The sequence below is a fragment of the Canis lupus genome, chromosome 10 (genome assembly GCF_003254725.2).
Source record: "Canis lupus dingo isolate Sandy chromosome 10, ASM325472v2, whole genome shotgun sequence".
In the NCBI taxonomy this organism is placed as follows: domain Eukaryota; kingdom Metazoa; phylum Chordata; class Mammalia; order Carnivora; family Canidae; genus Canis; species Canis lupus.
In genome coordinates, this window is record NC_064252.1 from 68234460 (window position 1) to 68262243 (window position 27784).

The following is a 27784-nucleotide window of genomic DNA, read 5'->3' on the forward strand; positions in this document are numbered from 1 at the left end:
ACTGGAGTACTACTGAGGAAGAGGGAAGACACCCGATACACACAACATAAATCGGTCTCAAAAGCAGTCAGTGAAAGAAGCTGGATACAAAAGGTTACCTGCTGCGTGATTCCGTTTGTGAGTACTTTTATTTATTTATTTTTGTTTAAAGATTTTATTTATTTGTGAGAGACACGGAGAGGGGAAGAGGGAGGGAGAGAGAGACAGACAGACAGACACAGGCAGAGGGAGAAGCAGGCTCCATGCAGGGAGCCCCACGCGGGACTCAACCCCAGGACCCCGGGGTCACACTCCGGGCCCACACCCTGGGCTGAAGGCAGGCGCTCAACCCCTGAGCCACCCAGGGATCCCGGTCTATAAGTACTTTTAAAAAAGGCGAACTACAGTTACCAAAAGATCAGGGGTTGCCAGAGGTTAAGAGGGTCAGTGAAAAGGGGTACTGGTAACATTTAAAGGTGACAGCAATGTTTACACATCTTGATTGTGGTGGTGCTTACAAAACTGTCATGACGTTAACGATACACTTAAAATTTGTTATATGTTAGTTATACCTCAATAAAGCTGATTTTTAAAAAAATTTGAGAAAAAGCATCCAAATGTGTGCATGCACAAGCAGGGAGGGGGGATGGTGGGGAAGGGGAGAGAGAGTGGGAACAAGCATGCGGAGCCCCACACAGGGCTCCTTGACCTTACAGCCCATGAGATCACGACCTAAGCCAAAATCAGGAGTTGGATGCTCAACCGACTGAGCCTCCCAGGTGCCCCTAAAGCTTATTTTTTTAAAAAAACTCAATAGGAGTCTCAGATATAATGGAATTACTTTAGGACTCATAGATTTAAGTCTCTAGTTAAGAAAAAACATTGCAAATAAAAAATATAAGTTTCTCATCACTTTCTTTAAAATAATGTTTCCTATCATACTACTATTCACATATCAAGTATATGGATTTTTGTTTTTGTAACTTACAGACTCATTTCAAGGTAGCAAATTACATATTTTTAGATTAATCTTACAGTATCATGAGGAACCAGAAACTTAAGTAATCTTGATCCTTTACTTAGTCCCCTTCTCAGATATTAAATTCCATGAGGGCAGCAACGGTTTTATTATCTTTTGCAACCCCTTGCCAGATTTAACACTGTCCTAAATCTATGCAAGAAGTATTCTATAGGTGCACATAAAAATCCAGACAGCCTTCAGGAACCTCGTTTAAGTGGCATGTTACGCACCAACGTGTTACAGAACATGGTTAGATTCAGGGCATCTTAGGAGATTCTCTACGTTCTTAAAAGTTCATTTACTAAGGAACTTTGGATTTCTGCTTTCCTTGATGCTCACCTGTCATAATGAGTTATCTATTAAGCATCTGGATGTCCGGACAGGTTAAATAAGCAAGCAGCACTCTGATATGTTCCCAAGAGGAGCCTATGGCCCAGTAAGGCCATGCTGTCCCCTCTTCAAGTCTACTGAAGACAAGGGTCCACGTATTCTGACAGCAGGCCCTTTGAAAATCGTCTAAACTTTACCGTATGCATCTACAAAATTTATTTTTATTCTCTCACATCAAGACATTTCAGGATCAAAGTAACTCTAAACAAAGTGAGATGAAAGAGATCCAAAAATACTTTCTTCATTTCTTTGCCAGAAAATTTCTTTAGAAATTATATTCCTATTCCTCCAATCAAATTGGTAATCATGATATGGTAAGTTTTTAAAATACTAAATAATATGGACTTGAAGAAAAAGAATCCAAATGTCTTCATCTGCTTAAAGACAGAGTTTGCCAACTTCCCACAGTTATGGGAATTATTATAAAGAAATCTATTAATTTCTTGGGTAAAATCACTGACCATCTTAATACTTGTTCTAGAACAGACATCCACCCTTTGCTCTCAAGAGTACAAAGCAAGGGGCACCTGGATGGTTCAGTGGTTGAGGGTCTGCCTTCAGCTCAGGTCGTGACCCCGTAGTCCCGGGATCGAGTCCTGCATCGGGCTCCCTGCAGGGAGCCTGCTTCTCTCCCTCTGCCTCGGTCTCTGCCTGTGTCTTTCATGAATAAATAAAATCTTAAAAAAAAAAAAAAAAGTACAAAACAATGTGTGAAACTGCGGATGGATAAACTGGGGGGAAAGAAGTGAACAGATCAAAGGATAGAAGCAAGAGATAAAAATCACTGATACCAGCAGATTCCAAGGCCAAGTCTCCCTCCCTATCAAGGGAGTTCACAAGTATCCCTTGCTCTAGACATGGACTTCTCCATAAAGGAAGTAAGAAAGTTTGACTAGACGAGTTCAAAGGGTCCTTCCAGCTGTACCGTTTCCGACGACGAGCAAAGATGCTAGATATATTTAAATATAGAGGAGGATAGTAAAGGAAGGAGGACAGGGGAGATCAAGAAGCCCTTTACAGCATCCTGTGGACTCAGGAGACCAAAGTTTACCAAACAGAGGATGCTTCACTTCTATTCCGTTCCTTTGTGGGCAGTACAGCAATCGGCACAAGACAAGAAATGGCAGGGGCACCTGGGTGGCTCAGTCAGTTCGGCGTCTGCCTTCCCGCCTTCGGCTCAGGCCAAGCTCACAGCGCCCTGGGACCGGCCCCCACATCGGGGTCTGCTTCTCCCTCTTCCCCTGCCCCTCACTCATGCGCTCTCGCCCTCTCATACACAGGCTCACATGAAACTTTTTTTTTAAGGCAGTAAATCTCAGAAGCAGAAATAGTTAGCAATACAAATCAAACATGACCTTGGTTATGGCAACAAATCTGGTACCAGGGATACTGTGGACACTCTTTAAAAATTAGTTATGATGTCACCATACGGGAAAAATGTTAACACAGAATACCACTGTCAAACAGTGACAAGTTTTCCAAAAGAAGTAACATCTGTACCTGTCAAATTATTTCAGGAGGAAAACAAAACCCCGAAGTTTCCTAGCCTGATAAATGCTGTCAAAATTATACTCTGTACCTTTACCTAGCAAATGTTTGAAGGTACATAATACGTTAACTAGCTTAAAGCTCCTACTGCATAAAAATATAAAGATCCTACTGCCTGATGGGACCTGAAATAGCAGTGTCTATTACTCAATCTCACAGTTTAAAATTTATCTTTTAAATAATATCTAACCTAACCAATCCTACTCTTTTCTACCCAAGATCAACCTCGGTTTTTGTATTTTTATCTTGTCTCCTTTGATCTTGAGGATTTATTCTTGTTTTTGGCTGTTGTAGATTTCCCACTATTTTCTATGTGGACAATCATATCATCCGCAAATAGGGAGTTTTTCTTCCTTTACAATCTGTATACCTTTTTTTTCTTGCCTTATTCCACTGGGTAAAACTTTCATCACTATGTTTAAAGAGCCGTTTAAGAGCAGGTATCTACTTGTTACTGATCTGATAGGAAAAGCATTTGGTCTTTGCCATTAAGTATAATGGCACCTACAGATTTGTATAGTCTTTATCCAACTGAGTTACAGTTGGATAAATATCTATTTTTATCTCTTTTTTAAGAAACTATGAATTGGTCCTGAATTTTATTAAATGTCTTTTCCATCAAATTATGTGATCACGTGATTTTTATACTGAGTTTCAAATAGTGAAACAGCTGTGCGTTTCATCAGTGACAGGACAGTGCAAGAACTGATACTAGTTATTATTAGTATAAATACTACTCGGTAGTAGTATTCCAACTTTTTTCCCCATAGTGCTTAATTTCCTTAAAATTTTTGGATATACACTGATGTGGGCAAATTGATAGTTTTTGCATTATTTTCCAGGGGGGTATCAAGGTAATAGAGACTATTCAAATTATCTATTACACATTGGGTGAAGGGTGGTAGTTTGTATTTTTCAAGAAACTAGTCCATTACATCACAGTTGTCAAAATTATGTCTTTAGAACTGGCTCTTTATTTCATTGATTTTCTGGTTTTTGTCTTCAATTCCACTGATTTGTTATCTCTATTTGCTTTTTTTTTTTCTTTAAAGATTTTTATTTATTCATGAGAGAGAAAGAGAGAGACAGACAGGCAGAGGGAGAAGCAGGCCCCATGCAGGGAGCCCGATGTGGGACTCGATCCCGGGTCTCCAGGATCATGCCCTGGGCCGAAGGCAGGCGATAGACCACTGAGCCACCCAGGGTTCCCCTGCTTCTTTGCTTTGGGTAGATTGTGCTTCTCTTTTTAATTTTTTTTCTTCAGGTTTTTGAGATGGGAGCTCAAGATTATCTACACTTTTTTCTAAAATATAGTTGCATTTAGTACTTTAAGTTTCCTTCTCAGCACTGCTTTACCCACATCCCACAAACTTCAGTGGTTGTAGTCTTCTGGTTTTATTCACTACAGTTATTCTATGAGACATAACAAAATACTAATATTTTTAAGTTATCACCAAAATATCCTTTTTTATATTTATAAAGTAAATCCCCTTTTGTAATTTCTTTGAAAAAATGTATTAATTTCTAAACAACTGTTATATAAATTGTAAACATAGTCCATTCGCCAATTAACCTTCCAAACCAGAATTTTTCCAGGACTGACTCAGTGTATGTCCAAAAAGTTAAAAATACCTTACAAAGTGTTGGATACACTGTAAGCAATTAATAAAAGGAAGGATTTAAGAATAAGATCTCATTCCCAAAAGCTGTAAGACACCTCTCAAGTAGCAACAGACACATGACAAAAGCTTTATTTTTTAAAATATTTTATTTTAGTTTTTTTTTTATTTTGTTTATTCATGAGAGACAGAGAGAGAGGCAGAGACACAGGCAGAGGGAGAAGCAGGCTCCATGTAGGGAGCCCGACGCGGGACTCGATCGGGGTCTCCAGGATCACGCCCTGGGCCAAAGGCAGGCACTAAACTGCTGAGCTACCTGGGCTGCCGACAAAAGCTTTATTAAAGTAGAGATCTTTCTGAAAGTCTGGGTTGGCAAAAACAAAAACTTTACTTCTAACAATGACATTATTTTCATCAAATTAAGACAATTTTTAAAAAGAATTTATTTGACAGAGAAAGCACAAGCAGGCGGAGTGACAGAGGGAGAGGGAGAAGCAGACTCTGAGCTGAGCAGGGAGCCAGACACAGGGCTTGATCCCAGGACCCTGGGATTACAGTAGATCTTATTAATATTAACGTCAGTAACCAGAACAATCATAATTTTTTTTCTTGTGATGACAACTTTTAACGTCTACTCTTAACAACTTTCAAATAATATAGCATTAACTGTAAGTCACCATGCTGTATTATTTCATGAGTTCCTTTATAACTAAGGTTGTATCTCTTGACCACCTTCACCCATTTCACCCACCCATCTCCTGCCTCTGGCAACTACCAATCTATTTTCTGTATTAAATTCAGTTTTGGGTTTTTTTTTGTTAAGATTCCAGAAGTGAGATACAGTATTTGTCCTTCTCTCTTATTTCACTTAGCATAATGCCCTGAAGATCTAACCCCATTGCTGCAAATGGCAAGATTTCCTTTTTTATGACTAATATCCCATGACATATATACACACTGTATTTTCTTCATTCATATCCATCCACTGATGGACACTTAGTTTGCTTCCATGTCTTGGCTATTGTAAATAAAGCTACAATGAACAGGACAGTGCAAACATCTTTTAGTGTTTGAATTTCCTTCAAATTCCAGAAGTGGAATTCCTGGATCATATAGCAATTCTATTTCTAATTTTTTAAAGAAACTTCATACTGTTTTCTATAGTGGCTGCACCAATTTATATCCCCACCAAGAGTGCACAAGGGTTCCCTTTTCTCCACATCCTTGCCAGTACTTGTCATTTGACATTTGATAACAGCCATTCTAACAGGTGGGAGGTGGTATCTAACTATGGTTTTAATTTGCATTTTCCTGATGATTAGTGATGCTAAGGATCTTTTGATCTACCTGTTAGCCATCTGTATGTCTTCTTTGGAAAAATGTCTATACAGATCCTTTTTTTATAAAACTGGACTGTCATTTTGCTATTGAGCTGTAGAGCTCTTTATATATTGCAGACAATAACCCCTTATCAGATACAGGATTTATAAATATTTTTCCCATTCAGTAGGTTTCTTTTTCATTTTGTTGACTCTCCTTTGCTGTGCAGAAGCTTTTTATTTTTATGTAATACCAATGGTTTATTTTTCCTTTCTTGCCTTTGCTTTTGGTGTTTAATCCAAAAAACCATCAACACAGATGATGTCAAAGAACTACTGCCTCAATTTTCTTCTAATTGTATGGCGTTAGGTCTTATGTTCAAGTCTTTAATCTATTTTGAGTTGATTTTATATCTGGTGTAAGACAGTGGTCCAGCCTCATCCTTTTTCATGTGTCTGTCTAGTTTTCTGAACATCATTTATTGAAGAGGCCATCCTCTCCACACCCTCTATCATAAACTGACTACATATGTGCAGGTTTATTTCTGGGCTCTCTATTCTATTCCACTGGTTTATGTGTTTTTATGCCAATACCATATTACTTTGATTACTATAGCTTTGTAAGGGTTTGGTTTTTAAAATAATAGCTTTATTGAAATGCAATTCACAACCTATACAATTTATCCATCTGAAGTAGATGGTTTTTAGTACATTTACAGTTGTGCAGCCATTACCAGAATCAAATTCCTCACACCAAAAAGCAAGCCCATATCCACTGAGGCATTCCTCATCTCCCTCACTCATCTCACCATTCTACTTTCTGTTTCTTCATATTTATCTATTCTGGATATCATATAAAATACAACCATACAGTATGTGTTCCTCAGTAACCAGCTTCTTTTACCTAGAATATTTTCAAGGGTCATCCACATAGTACAGCAAGAATCAATACTTCTGTTTTAATGCCATAAAATATTTTGTTGTATGTATATACCACATTTTATTTAATCTGTGCACATTTGGACTATTTCCCTTTTTTTAAATATTTTATTTATTTATTCGTAAGAGACAGAGAGAGAGGGACAGCGATAGAGAGAGAGGCAGAGACACAGGCAGAGGGAGAAGCAGGCTCCCTGCGGGGAGCCCAATGTGGGACTTGATCCTGGGACTCTGGGACACAACCACTGAGCCAACCAGGTGTCCCCTCTTTTTTGGCTATTATAAATAATACTGCATAAACATTCATGTACAAGTCTTTCATTTCATTTCTTACAGGTATACACTAGAAATGGTTATATAGTTTAGGTTCTGTAACTTAAGTTATATAGCAACTCTATGTTTAACATGCTGAAGAACTGTTTTCTAAAGCAGCTACAATATTTACATCGCCACAAGCAATGTTCGGAAGATTCTGATTTCTCCATATCTTCACCAACACTTACCTGGTCTTTTTGGTTATAGCCATGCTAGTGGGTACGAAGTGGTAGCTCTTTGTGGTTTTGATTTGCATTTCCCTAATGATACGGAGCATCTTTTCATGTGTTTATGGACAATTAATTGTTGACCTTCTCTGGAAAAATGCTCAGATCTTTTGCTCATTTTTTCATTGGTTGTTTTTTATTGCTGAATTGTAGGAATTCTTTAAACATTCTGGACAGAAGTTTCTTATAGAACCTATGATTTATAAAAATTTTATCCCAGAGGCATATGGGTGGCTCAGTGGTTGAGTGTCTGCCCTGCCGGGGTCCTGGGATTGAGTCTCTGCATCAGGCTCCCTGCAGGGAGCCTGCTTCTCTCTCTGATTATGTCCCTCCCTCTCTGTGTGTGCCTCTGATGAGTAATAAAAATCTTAAAGGAAAAAAAAAAACTAATTTTCATTACCTACAATCACATCATCCTCACCAACTTTTGTTCAGAATACCAAATAAAATACTGAAGTTGTTTTTACTACATAAGGCCTAGGCTCTGGTGATAGAAGGTAACCTTGGGACAATTTCTAAGAGCTGCCTTGAAGGAAGGTGGTCAGAAAGTACAAACTTCCAGTAACAAGAGAAATACGTATTAGAGATATAATGATGACCAGAGCTAATGCTGCTATTTGAAATATAGGAAAATTGTTAAGAGTTCTCATCACAAGGAGAAAAAAATTATTTTTCTTCTTTTTACTGTATCTATAGGAGATGACGGATGTTAAATGAACCTATTGTGTCAATCATTTCATAACATACGTGAATCAAACATCACACTGTAAGCCTTAAACTTACACTGATGTATGACAATTATTTCTCAATCAACAGAGGGCAAGTGGGGGAGGAGGATGCACTTAACTGCCAGAGTGAGAAATTTGCTTTTTCTGGTATGCAAGAAATACAGACAATACAATGGACCTTAAGAAAAAATCTGTAATGAGACTTGCAATCTAATAAAAAGAGACACTTGAAGAAGTGCTCCCCGCTATTCTGCAGGCAGATGTTGGTGTCTAAAATTGCAGTGGCCCTCTTCAGACAAGTGGAGCTTTAATGTAAAGTGGATCTATGCCCCTGATGAAACTGGGTCAACTGCTGAACCACCCTGTAACTCTGATTCTAGGCTTCTCAGTTTGTGAAATAATACATTCCTTATTATTTAGGCCACATTTAGTTGGGTGGGTATTGTGTTACTTATAGCCCAACACTCAGATACATGTGCTACTTTGTTAAAAATTACTGGATAGAAAGCTACACAGAAATCAGCATGAAATGATTATGAAACTCAGATCATCCAAAAATACAAATACTAGTTTTTACTACATTAATTTTTAAAAATTTAAACAGCAGGGCACCTGAGTGGCTCAGCTGATTAAGCATCCAACTCTTGGTTTCAGCTCAGGTCATGATCTCAGGATTGTAAAATCCAGCCCTACATCGGGTTCTGCACCAGGTATGGAGCCTGCTTAAGATTCTCTGTATTCTTCTCCCCCTCCACTACTCCTCATGCACGCTCTAAAATAAATAAAATTATAGTATTCTCTCAGCATTTAATTGTTTGACACGGTCTATGAGTAGCGTGACCCAAACGAGTAATAGGATGTCCAAACAGCCGCTACATGTCAAGTTCAAACTAGGCAAGCAGAGTGATCAGAAGAAATTTAGCACCTTATAACAGCTCTACTGGAACATATTCACGTGTATGTCTGTGTGTATATATATAGAGAGCACATATACTGTATTCTAATTTTATATATACATGTATATGTACACATACACTATATTGTATTACAATATTTTCTTCCACATGCTTGACTCAGTCTATGCTGTGAAGTCTTTGGGAGCTATGTCTTTTTTTCTTTCATCTTTGTAACACTAAGTTTTATAGCTGTAGTAGGCAAATATAAGTGTTTGGTAAATTAAGAAATCAAAGATTTAGAGTAACAGTTTCACTTTATCAGCTGTTCTATAATATATCTAGTACAAAAATGTTATGTTAGATCAGCCTAAGTAAATAAAAATGTTATTTATAAATTAAGTCTCCTTTATTTATGAAAAAGTCTACTTACTCCTTAATGAATAACATTCTCACATGCAACTGATAATTTACTCAGATACATAAAAATATCTCCAAGCATAAAAGAAGTCCTTTTACTTTTAGAATCAATACTTTCCTTTCCAATAGCTTTCCCATTGTGCTAATGCACTTGAGCTTTGTAACTGTTTATTCATAAGACTTTCAAAGACCTCCCTAGCCCTAGACGATAAATATAACTAACCTAGTTGCATTTTGCTGGCTTCCCAAGCCAGCAGAAAAAAAAAAATGTCTACTTATACCTATCCATTATTTACATTCATATTCCATGAGAGATATTACAATGGGAACTAGCTTTACAAAAATGAGTAAAAATGCATCCCTTGCTTTAGAGGATCCCACAGGTAAGGGGAGGCAACTAAACACAATGAAATATGGTATGTACTATCATGAAAGCTATCTATGAATGGCCATTAATTGTTGGAGGGAGTTGGGAAAGTTTTCATAGAATGCCACTAGAATAGGATCTTAACGTTTGTGGAACAAAGGAGGATGACAGTGCAGATGGAAGAAAGAGTACATACAAAAGCACTTACACATTAAAAAAAAAAAAGAAGAAGAAGAAAAGAAAAAAGAGGAGGCACTTGAGAACCAAGTAGTCTGACTTGGTTAAACACAAGGATGGCCAGAAATAAGGATCAGAACACGAGTGTTATACAAAGGAATTAAAATTTTTAATATAAGAAGATATAGCACTAACTTTTAAGTAAGGCAGTGACACTGGATTTCCTTTTCAGAAGAAAAACTCTAGTGGCAATATGAAAGACAGAATGAAGAAGAAACTGGAGGCAAAAAGAGCAAAGCATTAAGTAGGCTATGGAAATAGTCCCCGTAAGATCTTTTTTGTTTTTTGTTTTGTTTTTAGTCCCAGTAAGATCTAAATGAAATTCCAACAATGCCAGTGGCAATAAGGATAAAGAAGCCGATTCATTTGTGTGATCTATAACATGATACTTATATTCCTGAAAAAAACATGCTCTTAAAACTACATATTAAAAATAGCATGGCTTGGGACCCCGGGCTGGCTCAGTCTGTAGAGCATACAATTCTTGATCTCCTTGATCTCGGAGTCATGAGTTCAAGCCCCATAATGGGCATAAAGCTTACTCAAAAAAAAATAACACGGCTTAAGGAAAACAGAGTTGGAAGCAGACACTCAAAACTTAGGCAATTAGAGTACTAACAAAACCAACAAAAATCCTAATTAAGCATAGGTAAAGATGTGTTAGCTAACAAATAAGTATGGGACTTTTAAAAGGTACACGAGAGTAAAAGAAAAAGGGATATCTGAAACTAAATTATAGAAACACGAGAAAAATACACAAATATCTGAGGGAATTATGCAATAAATTCTTCCAATATAGGTAAATGGCCAAACTGAGTCAAGAGAAAGAATGTGGGCTACATGGATAGTATAAAATGCTATTATTCTTGCTACTTTTAGTTGCTAGTGTGTTTTGGATTCAGTTGCTACTACCTAACAGCATGAAGCATTAATATGCTGAGAACATTATAAATATACTTTCCTCTTTATCAATAGTTACATGAACCAAATTGAAATTCCTCAGAAGTCCCTCAGGTAAGTGACTGAGCCTCCCACCCCTACGCCAGGTCAGGCCACATATTCCTACATTACACTGTTTTAGGACAGGATGTAACTGATGATTGATTACTTAAGACTTAAATAGTAGGGGGGCACCTGGGTGGCTCAGCAGTTGAGCATCTGCCTTCAGCTCAGGGAGTGATCCAGAAGTCCTGGGATCAAGTCCCACATCTTGCTCCCTGCAAGGAGACTGCTTCTCCCTCTGCCTGTGTCTCCCTGCCTCTCTCTCTGTATCTCTCATGAATAAATAAGTTAAAAAAAGAATTAAAAAAAAAAAGACTTAAATAGTAGTAAAGGGGAGAAAAAGGCATATCAGGTTTCCAGATAGGAGTGAATGAATAGATACTGTTTCTAGGAAGAAAAATTAGGGAATAATTGAAACATGCATTGGAAGACAATAATGAATGTGGTTTTAGTTCTGATGAGTTGAGGTGACTTATAGACACCCTCATTTAGATAAATATCCTGTAAGTGGTCAGATCCACAGACTGGAGCAGAAAAGAATGATGCAGGCTGAAAATACGAACCATCAGTACACAGGAGACGAAAATAAACAAAGAGTATATGTATTCACTCAATTCACTCATTCAACAAATGTTTATTAAGCTCCTGTAATATGGAGGGGTCTACGCTGGCAGCTGGCAAAACAGAGGAACACGGTCTGACCTGGCATGGGGGTAGGAGACTCCGTTACTTACTTGAGGGACTTCTGAACCATTCCAAACATAGCCTATGCAAAAGGCTCAGATGATAGATTAAACAGACGGCAGAAGAAATCTAGCATCCGATACAGAATAAAATGCTAACAAGCCCACGTTGCTAGAATATAGAGAAAAAGCAAGGACATGGGTAAAGAAGCCGAAGTAAACACGTAGAAGCTACAGAGTCCATGGGCTATGCGAAGGCTATGTTAATACCATAATATACAGGATTTTAAATGGAAAAGTGATGCAATCAATACTTAAGAGAGCCTTGGACCAAACCCAGATGAGAAGCTAGGAACTAAGATTAAAAATGGTCAGAGATGGAGAACAGCAACTAGCAGAAAATGTCACAGAAGCCAAAAAAGGAAAGAACTCCAAGAGTCTCCAAGAAGTTCCAACATTACAAAGAAGTCAAGTAAGAATGAAGAACCAAGGAGATTTAATGAGTACCAAATGGATTTCCAGACACTACTGTCACCACGATCTGAGGTAGTTTTATCCCCCTTTTACACGACTAAATAAGGTCAAGAGTTTATGGTATTTGTTCAAGGTCACACAGCTAATGAATGGCAGAACCAGAATCTAAATTCAAATCTTTCCAACTCCAAAGCTCCTGCTGGTATTAGAGGATTACTGCCAACACAGTAACTTTCAGTGAATTGCAGATACATAATCATTCTAGACCAGTGCTATCTAATAAAAATTTCGGCTCTGCAAGGACAGAAACGTTCTGTATCTGCACAAATGCAGGAATCACTAGCCACAAGTAGCCACTAAGCACTTGTAAGGTAGCTATTGTGGCTGAAGAACTGAATTTATCATTTTACGTAAGTTAAAGTCATTTTAATTAAAATTAAACCACATGTGGGCTACGGAATTATACATCACAGATCTAGACTGTAGTAGATTGAAAAGCAAGAAAATGAGCAAATAGAACCAAGAAGTATGATGGTAAAGATAGAAAGTGACAGATAGGAAGGCAGAGCTTAAGTAATCTGATTATTCATAAATTTGTTATTTACTTGAAAAAGATTATGAGTTTGTTTATAACTCATAAATTCTATTTGTTAAGAAAACAGTTGCAAGACCGACACAAAGTCACAGACTTCTCTTATTACCCATTACACTTGTTTTTCGTGACATTCCAATTTTTATTAAAGACTGCCTTACAAGTAATACTACAGGATGCCAGCTTATTGCACGTCCTTGTGGCATCACACTCCGGCAGATACAATAAAAAAATCAGCTCTGAAACTAGACAGATTAAGGATTAAAAAATAAAACTGCTAACAGCTTCATTAGGGCCAATGGTAAAGATCTGATCTTTTCTGTAGGTTGCTATGCTTCACTGTCTTGTACTTAGGTTTTAAAATGCATACCTAACTCTCACACAAATTAAAATGAATACTCTATTATTTACAAGGGACAAAAGAGACCCGGTTAGAGTACAGAAAAGTTTAATAATGCTACCAAAACAAGTCAAAGTGTCATCTCACTTTCAGAAATGTTTTTTAGGATAGCAATAGATTATCACATGGCCCTCCTTATGATAATCATAATAAAGGGCTTTAACTGACAAAACAAAACTCCGAGGAAGGAACTTCTAAGAACCTATGGCCTGTTGAACTTTCAATGCAAAACTTTAAAATATTTGCAATAAAAATCTTCGAGAGTCTAAAAAAAATTTATAGCACAAGATTATAAAAATCAAAGAAAAACCCAAAAACATATATTAGTCATCTCTCATTCCTGTGCCAGATATATGCTTTACGCTGTCAACTCATTATCACAAAAAAGGTATGAGAGTTCAAGGAGAAGATTCAGAAAAGGAAAGTAGATGCGCGCTGTTAAATAAAAGCTTTATTTGGAAAGTATAAAAGTGAGGAAGTAAATTTAATCTGAAATAAGCTTGAAATAAAATAGATGCTTTACAGGACTACACTTTGGAGATTACTTTTTCTCAGAAATTGTTATCCAGGGATCCCTGGGTGGCGCAGCAGTTTGGCGCCTGCCTTTGGCCCAGGGCGCAATCCTGGAGACCCGGGATCGAATCCCACATCGGGCTCCTGGTGCATGGAGCCTGCTTCTCCCTCTGCCTATGTCTCTGCCTTTCTCTCTCTGTGACTATCATAAATAAAATAAAAAAAAAAAAGTGTTATCCATTTAGTTAATGCGTAATAAGGTGATAAGTGGAAAAAATAAGCACAAAAAAATGCTCTAATAAAATATTTTCTTGGAGGCCCAGCTGGCTCAGTCAGTAGAGCACATGGCTCTTGATCGCAGGGTTATAAGCTCAAGTCCCACATTGGATGGAAAAATTACTTTAAAAAAATTTTTTTCCTAAGTAATTTTGTAAAATATTGTCATAGGTAGAACCTTGTTAAAATACCAACCTCAATAGTTACAAAATTGCTACCTGATTTTAAAAATTATACTCAATTGTTGAGTCAGTGCTTACAATGAAATTCAGTTAAAACCCTTAGAATAGGGACGCCTGGGTGGCTCAGCGGTTGAGCATCTGCCTTCAGCTCAGGGCGCGATCCTGGAGTCCCCGGTTCGAGTCCTGCATCAGGCTCCCTACATGGAGCCTGCTTCTCCCTCTGCCTGTGTCTCTGCCTCTCTCTCTGTGTGTCTCATGAATAAATAAATAAAATCCTTAAAAAAGAAAGAAAGAAAGAAAGAAAGAAAGAAAGAAAGAAAGAAAGAAAGAAAGAAAGAAAGAAAGAAAGAAAGAAAACCCTTGGAATAAAACTAATAGTAATAAGCTAACTAGAGCATGGTATCATTAAAATCTCTTTAAACTTGACTTTCGCAATCTTTTTAAATAAAAACTAAATTATTAAAAAAGTAATATATCCATACAGTGTCAGAAGTTTAAAAAAGGAAAAAGAAGGATGAAAAAATACAAAAAACCCAAATCTGTTTTGTTATTAACGTATACAACAAAGTATGTAAGAAACTCAAAAAAGTGATCAATACGAGAGAAAGGGGTGCCCTGAAAAGGCTCACGCCCCATTTTATACCTTTTGGTATAATCTGAATTTTAAGCAAATGTATTAATAGTGTCTTCAGAACCTTAAAAAAAAAATTAAAGAATATCAATCTGCAACTAGATGTTCCCCTTACATAAAACCTAAACTCAGAAAATGGTTTCTTTTAAACCTATGTAATTTTATCAGAAGTTATGAAAACAAAGACTGACAAAGCATTAACCCTCTTTTCTTGTTAATACTCTTGTTTCCTATATTCATGCCCGAGGTCACTGACCCACTGGTGCTCTCTCCTGGGTCCCACTTACTATTTAATAACATTTATTTAATACCCTATTATCAAATCCCCCAAAATCAGCATCATAATATCCTTTTCCATACTCCTCACCCTCCATCTCACCCCATTTGCCTCAGCCTTTAATCTCAACTTCAGATGATCTTACCTTAAACTTATCTTGAATTTACTGAGATAATTTAGGCCACCTCACATGAACTCCGTTATTAAAACGTATCTGCTGCCATGGCCCACTCACCTCACTCTGATTTTTTACCCTCTCTTTAGACGTCCTTTCTTTCCCTTTATCCCTCTTCTTTCTGCCACTTCTAGCACTCATTCCATTAATTATCCTTTCTTACAGCTCCCTCGCCTGGCTTCTCCACTAATTCTAAAGAATACCAACACCTGCTATCTTAAACAGAACTCACCCCAACTGTAAGCCACTGAAGTTAACCTTTCTTTGTCCCTCTTTTCCCATAAATGCCTCAAAAGAGGAACTTACACTCATTGCCTCCGCTGTGTCATCAGCACTCACTCCTTTATTCCACTTATTCAGTCACTTATTTCTTCTTCAAACTCTACTTCGTATCTGGTATATACCACGTATTTGTAACAGAAGAGTGAAAAGACAAAGGCAAGGCCTCTGCATTCTGAGTTTACATCCCCTTGCAATCTTATTTTCATTACCTAGGATTTAACTGAAGTTACTGTCTTAAAGATTATGACCTGTATAACAGTCTTCATTTTTATCTTCTTCCCTCTCATGTTAACGGATGAAAAAAAAAAAATCTTACTGCCTAAGAAGAGTCATATTTCCTCCTACCCCCTTGGGGAACCTCGAACTATTAATAATTCCATCTTTTCCCTTTGAATCCTCAACCACACTCTTTCCAGGCGATTTCTTTTAGCCCAAAATAAATCCTTCCTCAAACCTAAACTCTGTAGCTTTTTATCTTGTCTCTTTCTAGTCAAAGCTTTAAAGAGGAGTCTATACTCAATGTCTGGCCACCCATTTATTCCTCAACTCCCTGCATCCTGGCTTTCCTTGCTACCGGCACAAAATGGTGTTTTCTTGTAGTCTTGCCAGGGTCACCAGACCTCTCCTGATGCCTCTAAGATACTTTCAAGTTCTTCTCTTTCCTGAGCTCTGCAGTATCTAGGCCCTGCTGACTCCTTCAGATGTGACATCACTCTAACTTCCCAACCCTCTCTGGCAATTTATTCTCAATTTATTCTGAGAATAAAACAGATTCCTCATCCTCTACCTACCTAAGTGAAGGGTTTAGGGTTTGCCCTCTTCTCTTCTCATTTTATATTCTTTCTCCACAGGATTTCACCCAGTTTCCTGGTTTCAACGACTTCCTAACAGATCTGCACAGACCATGCTCAAATCTTCAACCCTAGTCCAGATTTCTCTTCTGAGCTCCAGATAGCCAGTTTACCTTTTGGCCATTTCCACCTAGATGACCCGTAACTACTTAAAAAGATTTTATTTGAGAGAAAAAGAGTGAGCCAGGAAACTGGGTGAAATAAGTGCACATGAGCAGGGAGAAGGGGGAGGAGAGGGATAGGGAGAGGGAGAAACAGCTCCCCACGAGCAGGGAGCCCCACTCAGGGCTCCACCCCAGGACCATGGGTGGCATCACAACCTGAGCCAAAGGCAGATGCTTAACCAACTGAGCTGTCTAGGTGCCCCCGACCCACAACTACTTTTTTTTTTTTTTAAGATTTTATTTATTTATTCATGAGACACAGAGAAAGAGAGGCAGAGACACAGGCAGAAGGAGAAGCAGGCTCCCTGCGAGGAGCCCGATCCCAGGACCCCGGGGCCACAGCCTGGGCTGAAAGCAGTGCTAAACCGCTGAGCCACTCACCCAGCTGCCCCCCCACAACTACTTTAAATTCAACATGTCCAAAATAGAAATCAACATCACTCCCTCCTATCTCCTTTACCTATACCGCCTAGGCAGAGGATGTGCAACTCCGAAACAGTCCCAGATGATGCTGATGCAGCCCATTCAGGACCCGCATACTGAGGATCACTGCCCTAACGCGTTACCTTTGCTCCCTTCACGCCATCCGGTCTCCTCTACCCTAGGCCATGGAATCTATGCAGCAAGCAGCTTTAGTATTTCACAGCGCTCTATCTTACTGAACATACGGAATCTTGCGACACAGCATTCCAAGCATTAATATTCAGATGATAAGAGAAGGCTAAAGGGAACAGTCATCCCGGCAAACTGGAGTTTCTTGAGGCGAGGACATTTCTTCTATCCCTAGAACTGAATCTTACCCCAGCAGGTGCTCAGTAAACATCTGCTGAACGGATGGTACTACCTTCTGTCTGGTCACCCAAATCAGAAACCACACCCTTGAAAGGGTACACCCCTTTTTCTTCCCTACAATCCAACAGTCATCATCAGTCCTTTTTTTTTTTTTTTTTTTAAGATTTTATTTATTTATTCATGATAGTCACAGAGAGAGAGAGAGAGGGGCAGAGACACAGACAGAGAGAGAAGCAGGCTCCATGCACCGGGAGCCCGACGTGGGATTCGATCCCGGGTCTCCAGGATCGCGCCCTGGGCCAAAGGCAGGCGCCAAACCGCTGCGCCACCCAGGGATCCCCAGTCCTATTCCTCTACCTCCCAAAATGCGTCTCATACTTGGTCTCTCCTCTCCATTTGCACCGTTACTAGTCTTTCAAGTCCTTATTTCTCACATGAATTACTGTGACAATTTCTTCATTGGTCCCCACACCTCTATTCATTTATTATATTTTATAATCCACATGGCCACCAGACTGATCTCTCTACAAAAGTCATTAAGACAATGTCATTCTTCTGCTTAAAAATAATGGTTTCCCACTGGCTTCAGGAGGGAAAAAAAATGTTACGTCCTCCATATGACATGCAAACCCGTCTACCTGACCACCCCCATCTCCTTTCCACCCTACCCCGCTACCTCCAGCCATGCTAAACTGCCTTGTGCGTCTCATGTCTCATGCCTCTACGGTCATAAACTAAAGCTCTCGATCTAGACCACGGTCTCACTGGCTAAATACTCCTCCTTTTAAGACTCAGCTCAGACACCATCTCTTCAGGAAGCTTTCTCTGAGTGGCATTCTTCTCCCTGCCCCATCCTCACCACAGTTCAGATTAAGCCTCTCCTCTGACATGTAATTTTTGTTTTTTTTTTAAGATTTTTAAGTAATCTCTACACCCAACGTGGGGCTTGAACCCAGAGCCCCAAGATCGAGCCGCATGCTCCACTGACTGAACCAGCCAGGCACCGGGCAACTCTTGCCTGCCACGTACTGTTCAACACCCGTCACAATGCATAATTGTCTTGTTTACTCCACTTGATTAAGTTCCTTGGAAATTACAAATGTGTCCTGCTTGTATAGTGTGAGGTGCGCTAACAGATATTCCAACTAAAATTTTTAAAAATCCATTCCTTGATATTCTCTAAATAGTGGCTCTCAAAATTCAGCACATATCAGAATTAGGGGGAAAAGCTGTAAAACCTAGACTGCTTGCCCCCCTCCCTAGAGTTCTGAATTCAGCTGGTCCAGGGTGGGACCCAACGAGTCCCCAAATGGCGCTGACTCTGCTGGTCCAAGTTATTAGTGCTCCAAATGTTTTCTCTTCCTATCTCCAGGATTTAAAAAGTCATCTTTTCCTAGATGCTCCAACTCTGCCTTCTGCAATTCTAATAACCTTTTTAAACCCAATTCAATTGTCGGCTCCTTCATCAAACTTTCCCTAATCCCAGATGAAACTAACCTTCTCTTTCCTCACTTTCTATCAGACTTTGTGTGAATTATTCATAGGATAACTCACATTAACTTTTCTTTATACCTATTGGCATTTGCCTAATGTTCTAGCCTTAAATGAAGGTGGAAACCTGCCTTAACCATTTTAATACCCTCAACACCGAAGCACAGTAACCAGTGAACAGCAGACAAAATCTACAAGTATTTGTGATGCGAATGAATCCCTGTTGCTTGACCAGACTCTGGGCCCCGGTCTGACTTACTTAATCCTCCTGGCCCAAGAGGACCTCCTTCCGCTCCCTTGTACTGGTCCTTGCCTTACCACCTATGACAGATGCCTCATCTACCCACGGTTACCGGGTCCTTGCCCTGCTTTGTTGACTGACCCTTAGCTTCTCCACCTTGCAATCTACGCTTTTGTAATTTTCTCATCCATTTTGGGACATAATGAGCAGAGAAATTTTCTCATGATGACTAATGTGAATTTTAATTCTGCTGGCCATAAAGCAAGTTGCTTCCTTTGTTGTTGCTATATAGCCTTTGTCACAGAATCTACACTAAAATATGTTGGGTGCAACTCTAAGAGTAGGTATTGACGACAGCAATAAATGTTTTAAGATCTATTTATAGATTATGGAGATAATTTTAACACAAAGCTTAAAAACACAAGGACATAAAAAGATCATTTTTAAAATTAAGGGTTTTCCTAAGGAACAAATTTTTTAAAAAAGCCAATTACTTATGCACAGTATTCATATATGCATCCAAAATAAAATCCTATTTTTGTTATCTTAAGTACGTGGTAAAAACTATCTTTGAAAAAAAAAAAAAAACTATCTCTGATACATGAAAAGTTTCTAAAAATGCCCCTACAAAATTTACTCCTCCAAAAATCACTCAAGAGACTTTTCAATCACACACACACCTAGATGTGTGATTTTTGTTTCATCATTTTATTTTTTCTGCATATCAGTTAACACTGATATACTGAAGTACTCTAAAATACAGATGCCCACCTAGAGAAAAAAATTGTGAAGGCATATATTTTTTTTATTTCAGCAAATATACACTATTTCATCAGAGACAACTGACCGTTAGTGGTTTAAGGAGAATTCCTAGAAGCTCAGGACTCAGCTGTGGTATGTGTATGTTATATGTAAAATCTTCATCCCACCTGAATGCTCAGCAGTTTAAAATTCAAAAAGAGGTGAAAGGAGGAAAAGACTTAACTCTCAGGAAAAAAAAGAAATAAACTACTCTTACATAGCAACTAAAATAAATACCTGTCAGAAAAGATTGTTGATAGGTTCAATCCCATCTTTTTACTTTCTCCTTACTTGAATTAATCAGCGATATTCTTAGTTTATTCATAAATTAAAACCCACTGACAAAATTGTAAATACGTCCATGATACTCAGTTGTAATAAAACTTTCCAAAGGGAATGAAAATTTTCAGAATTCTATACTCACTTAACTAGAAAAATGAACTAGATCACTCCAAAGCCCAAATTATTTGAGCTAATTAATATCCCACATAGCAGAGTTGAGCTATAGATATGGTCTCGATACTTTCAAACCAGTGTTGCGTTCAACAGACCAAAATCATTCTAAAGTTGGGAAATTACTGTCACAACAAATCCGTTAGGTCCAAAATGGTACTGAGACCATGGCAGAAGCAAGAACCCAGAAAAAATCAGAAAATACTGAAAACTGGTATGAAGGAAATAATGACCTAGGGGGGGAGAAAAAAAAAACAATACCGCTAAGATAAATCTTAAAACACTTTTTTCAAGATAAGGAAACACTGAGTACCAGGAAGTTAAAATTAAGAGCTGAGAAAGTATTTCCCAAATCCAATGTGTTGGGTCAAAAAGGGGGGGGGGGGGGAGTCAAAGAGGGGACACAGCACAGGAAACAAACCAACACACACAGAGAAGGAAACCAGCTCATTCTGATATATAATCCATATGCCACAAAAGGCTGGATCTTTTGTAGCTGGGTCTTTATTGCTCACAATGTATTGTTTACAAATGCTGCAAAAACACTAGCAGCCGTGGCCAAAGATCTTCAAGATCCTGACCTTCAAGGAAAATCCATGGGTGAGGAGGGGGTTTTAGAGCTCTCAGGTGCAACTCCTAACTGCAAAAAAATCTATGTCAACAAAAAAAGACTGCAGCACAGACAGCCGCGATCTAAGCCGGTTTCTGCAGCAGCCTGCAGACACCTGGGCTCCTTATCTGGGGGGCATGTCTGAGAGCTGGGCCGGCGGCCTCCCTAACTTGGGGGACAGGTCCCCGAGCTGGGCCTGCGAGCTCCCTAACTTGGGGGCAAGTCCCCGAGCTGGGCCTGAGAGCTCCCTAACTTGGGGGGCAGGTCCCCGAGCTGGGCCTGCGAGCTCCCTAACTTGGGGGCAGGTCCCCAGCTGGGCCTGCGAGCTCCCTAAGTTGGGAGGCAGGTCCCTGAGCTAGGCCAGCAAGCTCCCTAAGTTAGGGGGCAGGTCCCTGAGCTGGGCCTGCGAGCTCCCTAACTTGGGGGGCAAGTCCCCGAGCTGGGCCTGTGGGCTCCCTAACTTGGGGGACTGGTCCCCGAGCTGGGCCTGCGAGCTCCCTAACTTGGGGGGCAAGTCCCCGAGCTGGGCCTGCGAGCTCCCTAACTTGGGGGGCAAGTCCCCGAGCTGGGCCTGTGAGCTCCCTAAGTTGGGGGCAGGTCCCGAGCTGGGCCAGGCTTCCTCCCCACCCCAACTCCCGAATCCTCCGCAGCCCCTTCCCCGGGACCCCCGCGGGCGAAGCTCACAGCCCGCGCGCCGCTCGGTCCTGGAACACCGAGGGCCACGGCCGGGCGGAGCCGAACGCGAGGCGCCAGCCCAGCCGCGAGCCGCCGTCTACACCTCGGGGCCGGGGCCGGGGCCAGGGCCAGCGCCGCCGCCTTCGGGGAAGGGCCGGCGCCCGGGTCACGGCGCACCCCCGGGGCTCCGGGGAGGGGAGGGGAGGCGGCCGGGCGGGGACACACCCTAGCGTCTGCTCCCAGCACCACGGCGCGGACTCCTACCTGGGGATTAACGCCGGGGAAGGAAAGACAAACTTAAGTCGCCATGATTCAAACAAGCAGCTCGGGAGGCAGAGGACGGCGGGCGGGCAGGGGAGGCCGGGGCGGCGGGGACGCGCCGAGAGCCGGGGCCGCCGACCCGGGCACCTCCGCGGGGGGGAGGGGGTGGGGGGAGCCCGACGCTGCAGCCGCGGCCGCGGGGCCCGGGGGACGAGGCGGGGGCCCGGCGCGGGGAGGCGGCGGGAGGCGGCGGGAGGCGGCGGGGCTTACATAAAGGCCCCCGAGCGCGTCCGCAGCTGCCCGGGACCCGGACGAGGCCGGCCTCGGAGGAGCGAGCCCGGGGGCGGGGGCGGGGGAGGACGGGAGGGTCCACGTGGAGGCGGCGGCGGGGGCGGCCCGGGGCGGGGGACCGGAGGCCCGTCCGGCAGCCCCTCTGCGCCCCGGCCCCGGCGGCCCCGCCAGCGGAGGGGGAGGGGAGTGGAGGGGAGGGGGGCGGCGGGCGCTCACCATGTTGCTCGGCGGTCGGCGGCTCGCGCGGCGGGAGCGGGAGCGGGAGGCGGCGGCGCTCGGAAGGGCTCCCGCAGGCGGCGGCGGCGGCGGCGGCGGCCCTCGGGGCCCGCGGGGTGGGGGAGGGGCGGCGGCCTCGGGGCCCGCGCGGCGGGGGCGGGGGCGGGGGCGGGGAGCGGGTCCCGAGCCGAGGAGCTGGCGGGCGGGCGGGCGGGCGGCGCGGGCGGCTCGGGGGCTGCAGCCGAGCGCTCAGGCGGGGCCGCGACCGACTCTGCGGAGGCTCGCGCTGACCCGCAACCTCCAGCACGAGCGCGGGGGAGGGCGGCGGAGGGCGGGGCCAGCGGGGCGCCGCGGGGCGGCGGGGGCGGGGCTTCGGCGCGGCGCACATCCGGGAACCCGCGCGCGGCCCGGGGTGGGGAGCGCGGGGCGCGCGAGCACGTCCCCCCCCGCCGTCCCCCCGCCGTCTGCGTGCGCCGCGCGGGGGGGCGGGGGCGGACGGCGGGGACGTCGTGACGTCGCGCGGCGGAGCCCTTCCTGTCACGTGGCTGGAGGCGGGCGGGTGGGGGAGGCTGGGGCGGGCGGAGGAAGCGCGAGGGGCGCGAGGGGCGCGCGAGCCCGGGCGGCGGCGGGGGGCGGGGCGGGGGGCGGGGCGGGCGGAAGGTGTCGGGGCCGCCCGGGCGCTGCGGCAGAAGCGGGAACCGAGGGGCGTGCCGGCGCCGGGGGCTCGGCCGAGGTGCGGCGGGGGCGCCCGTGCCCGCTGGGAGCTGCAGGGCGGGGGGCCGGGGCGCTCCCTCCGGGCCGCCCCTTCTATTGGGGAGTCTCGCGGGTCCCGGAGGGGGGCGGTTCCCTGCCCGGGAAGCAGAGCCCGTTAAGGGAAACGGAGGGCGGAAGAGCCCGGGGGGAGGAGAGGGACGTGGGGGAGGGGACGGGGGAGTTGGGGTGGAGGGAAGGATGGGGAGGACGGGGCGGGCGGGGAGGGGAGAGGAGAGGGACGTGGAGGGGGAGGAGGGGAGGGGCGGGGGGGAGGGGTAGGGAAGGGGGAGGCAGGAGGAGGACGTGGAGAAGGAGGAGGGGAGGGGCCGGGGGAGGGGGGCGCCGGGAGGGAGGGGAGCGAGGCGGAGGGGCGGGGGGGGAGGGGACGGGGACGGGGAGCGGCGCCTTCCGAGGGCACCGCCCGGGATGGTGGGGACGACCGTGTGCATCTGCTGTGACCACTCGCTCCTCTTCGAAGTCTTGCTAACTCGGGGATCACGTGTGAGACGCGGCCCGGGCAGGTGTGGGGAGTGTGGGGACGCCCCCGTGGGCGAATCCTCCGGAGGCTGTTAAAGGCCCTGGGCGAGTGGCCCCCACCTGAGAGTCCTGCTCGGCCGCGGGGGTCACCTGCCCTAGGGCAGGTCCGTCCCACGCCCACCCCGACCCCCGCGTCCCGCCCCTGAGCTGACCTGCCGCCGCCTCCCGCGCATCCATCCGGGAAAGGCCGAGGGGGCCGCGCTGCTCCCTCCGAGCTCCCTCCCTGCATACGTTGCTGTTTAGACCCCGATGAGCCCTAAAACAGGGAGAGGCTCCCGAGCTGAGCTGCGTGTCCCGTGTGCTATTTTTGATGACTTTATCCTAAAATTAAGACACACCCTCTTTGTTTTTTCTTTTCTTTTCTTTAAGCAGTACATAAAAAAGATTCCCCCACCCTTGGGCAGCCCGGGTGGTGCAGCCGCCTGCAGCCCAGGGCGTGACCCTGGAGACCCGGGATCGAGTCCCACGTCGGGCTCCCTGCATGGAGCCTGCTTCTTCCTCTGCCTGTGTCTCTGCCTCTCTCTCACTCTCTCTCTCTCTCTCTCTGAATAAATAAAATAAAATCTTAAAAAAAAAAAAAAATACCCCGCCCCGTGTGCAGGGCCCTGGGACGTCCTCCGTGAAAGTCGAATGATCCCTTTGAGGGATTAAGTACCGGGAAAGGATTTGACTTCTGTGGGATGCAGTAGGTTTAGAGTAACCCGCGGTCTCGTTGGCGATTTTGAGCCAGTTTAGACCACGGGCGCCCAGCAGGTGTGTGCTGTGCAGGTGAGTCCGAGGTTGGGAAGTGAGGCACCGTGAGAGGTCGCGAGCCTCGGCCCCTGACACAGCGAGACACAAGGTCTGCGCGGTCCCGGTCTACACCCGGGGGCACCACCCACACTCTCAGCCTTGTCTACACCGCACAAGATACAGGCCTGCAGCAGGTTGCATCTCTGCCCCTGACACCGGGTCGTCTATTCTGAATCCTAAAATGCACCTTTTAATTCGCGGGTTTTCGCCCTAAGGTTCAAAAAAACGAAGTATGACCTCAATCACTCCCTTTGTCTCTTTCCATTAAGTTTTGGTGTGAAGCCTGGTATGGGAGAGGGCGGGCGCCCAGTAGTCTCCCTGCAGGTCTGCACGTCGGTGGATAACTAGGTGAGCCCAAGACCGAAGACCTGTGTGAGAAGGGGGCCTTCCTAGAAAATTGAGCGACCCAAAGGTGACTTGGGGAGTCTTATGCCCCATAAGCTGGAGGGAGATACCTTTATGACATCCCGACATGCAGGGGGTAATGGGAAGTACTAATGGCCCAGGAAAGGAAGGGGAAAGACCTGAAGCAGAGATGCCCTGAGTATGCAGCATAGCGGATGCCGGGGACAAGGAGGGAGGAAGAGGCGAAGGATGGCCAAGTTCAGTTCAGATGACAGGAAATAAGGATGTCCTTCACAGAAACCAATCAGCCAAAGTTTGGGTGCCGAGTAGGGCCAGAGGAGTTTGGATTTAAGAAGGCTGAGTTGTGGGATCCCTGGCTGGCTCAGCGGTTGAGCACCTGCCTGAGACCCAGGATCGAGTCCCACGTCGGCCTCCCTGCATGGGGCCTGCTTCTCCCTCTGCCTGTGTCTCTGCCTCTCTCTCTCTCATGAATAAGTAAATAAAATATTAAAGAAAAAAAAAAGAGTGCTGAGTTGCTAATGAGAGAGCCCAGCGGAGGCGTCCAAGTAGGAGGCCGCGATGCAGGTTAGAAGGTAGTAGAGACATGGGAATCCGCCTCAAGATGGGTCAAAAGTGAATCTTCAAATTTTCTCTTATTTAGCAGTAGAAAAAAGAAAAGATGCAAAGATAGTAATTAAGCTGTAAGCAGAGAGCAAGTTAAAGTTTTTAAGAAATTAATGTTTACGGTCCTATTTGACCGCAGGCAGCCTCGGGCTTCAGTGTCCCCACAATTACGTGTAAGAAGTTAGGAATGTCACAGGAAATCTTATGTATTAGAGACTCTAGATGGTTGTGAAACCCAGAAATCTGCCTTATTCTTCAAGGACTGGTCACTGTCCCTTATTCACACACACGATTTAAGGGTGGCAGAGGAAATAAAGTACCACTCCTGCGGCTGTTTAAGGTACTCCGGTGCAGCATTACCCCAGGGCTCACGCTTCTACTCGTGATTCTGCTGAGGTCAATTAGAAACCCCGTTGGCTGCACCCTCTTCTAGTAAGAAAACGCCAGTTGACAAGGAGAGCCGACCGAAACGACCTGGAAGTCCTGTCCCTTCCTTTTCAGTACCTGTTTATTGTTAATGCAGATTTAAAGGAAATGTCTACCTCTCCTCCCAGATAAAACATCTATGTCCTAGTTCAAGAATCCCGGATTTAAGAATGTTTTGTACCTTTTCGCCACCTGGTTTCACACCACAGAATTCGCTTTTGATGGACATGAGGTTGCACGGGGAATAGATCGCCTTCCTTCCCAGGATCCTTGTCTGTACCAAGGAAGGAGCAGAGATGCCAGCCCCCCACCCCCACCCCGTGCCCCAGGGTGTGGTCGAGGAGAGGTTCCTAGCACCTAGATGGCAGGGAAGTGGGTCCTTCCCTTCTTGCTAAGCAGCAGAGGGTTGAGCCAAGGATTCTAAATTCCATCTTGGAAACTCATTTCTCCATAGAAACCATTTTACAAAGAGTTTTGTAAACAATGGCCTTTCTGCAAAAGCCTATTTAAATTATAATGTAGCTGGGGGACGCACGGATGGCTGAGGGCTTGAGCGCCTGCCTTTGGCTCAGGGCGTGATCCCTGGGTCCTGGGATCGAGTCCCACATCGGGCTCCCTCTGCCTTTGTCGCTGCCTCTCTCTGTGTCTCTCATGAATAATAATGTCTCTCGTGAATAAATAAATAAAATCTTCCTAAAAAATTAAAGTATAATGTAGCTGAAACAGTGTATTTGCTATTAAAAACATGATGGTAGAAAAAACAATGCTCTTAAAAAGATACAGCTTAATGAATTAATGACTTTGGGGAAAATGTTTACCAATTCCTGGATGGAATTTTAACATTTTCAAGCATTAGTACTTTTTTTTTTTTTTTTAAGATTTTATTTATTCATGAGAGACACAGAGAGAGAGAGAGGCAGAGACACAGGCAGAGGGAGAAGCAGGCTCCCTGCACAGAGCCCGACGCAGGACTCGATCCCAGGTCTCCAGGATCACACCCTGGGCCGAATGCAAGCGCCAAACCGCTGAGCCACCCAGGGATCCCCGCATTAGTACTTTAAATTATGGATTGTGTGCAACTTCTCTAATTCTCCTAACAATGAATTTGTTCAAAATAAAATACTCTGTCATTTAGTTTCCAGATGAAACACAAATCAGAAATATTTTAAAATTTGGACAAGGTTCCCCAAACTATGTGATTAATTGGTTGTATAAGTTATTTTTATATTAGATATTAGGCCAAAAAGAAAAGGGGGAAAAAAAGTCTTCCTGAAATGTGTTCCTAAACCTCTTGAATCCACATCTAAATCTGTGTGTTGGAGGAATACTCCACGGTGCTTCTAGAGGCAGCCTGTTAACACTCTTTACGTAACGAGCAATTCTTTTCCTGTGCTGATAATTTTTCCATGTGAAAAGTACTTTACAATTGGATAGTTGTCTGCATAAAGATAAATGTTGAAACATGAGATAAAGGACAGAAATCAGAGAGCATAGACGCAATAGAAAGGACTAAAGACAGGACCAAAGGTAGCATCTGCTCTTAAGTGGTGGAAGGAGAAAGAAGTAACAGAAAAATAAATAAATAAACGTGGCTCAGGGCGGGATACCCAGCAAGGATGCCCAGGAAGCTGAAGGAGGGGAGGTCAAGATGCAAAGGATGGTCCCGCAGCGTGTCGAGAGACCCAAGACAAACGGAACAACTGGTATACACCTGGACATTTCCACCGAGATGTCCTAGATTATGTCTTGAAATAGTTTTTCTGAGTTGGAAGTCTCATTTGTCTCTTTGCTCTCTTGCACTTAAAAGTGAGTACCAAGCAAAGGCTGAGTGTTTCAGATTTGATAGTATTCCCAGTATATACATTTACTAAGAGTATTTACCATAAAGCACTAACCTGAACAGTATTTACCCAAGCATAACAAAAAATAGGATTTAACTATGAAACGGTCGTATTACGACACTAGAGAAGAC

General features: G+C 43.7%; 1 protein-coding gene across 3 annotated transcripts in view; it reads right to left on the reverse strand.

Moving 5' to 3' along the window:
• The window catches only part of PPP3R1 (protein phosphatase 3 regulatory subunit B, alpha), a 65936-nt gene extending 39804 nt beyond the window's left edge, over positions 1–26132 (reverse strand). Inside the window, exon 1 of one of the 3 annotated variants that reach the window (XM_025470032.3) lies at positions 25994–26132. In XM_025470032.3, the coding sequence (XP_025325817.1) occupies positions 25994–26041 (48 nt within the window). In that variant the 5' untranslated portion in view covers positions 26042–26132. Of the gene's footprint in view, positions 1–22335; positions 22623–23777; positions 23890–25993 lie in introns of those variants that run through there. The other 2 variants (XM_025470040.3, XM_025470047.3) reach the window with 2 other exon arrangements.
• Between the last annotated feature and the right edge of the window lie 1652 nt (positions 26133–27784).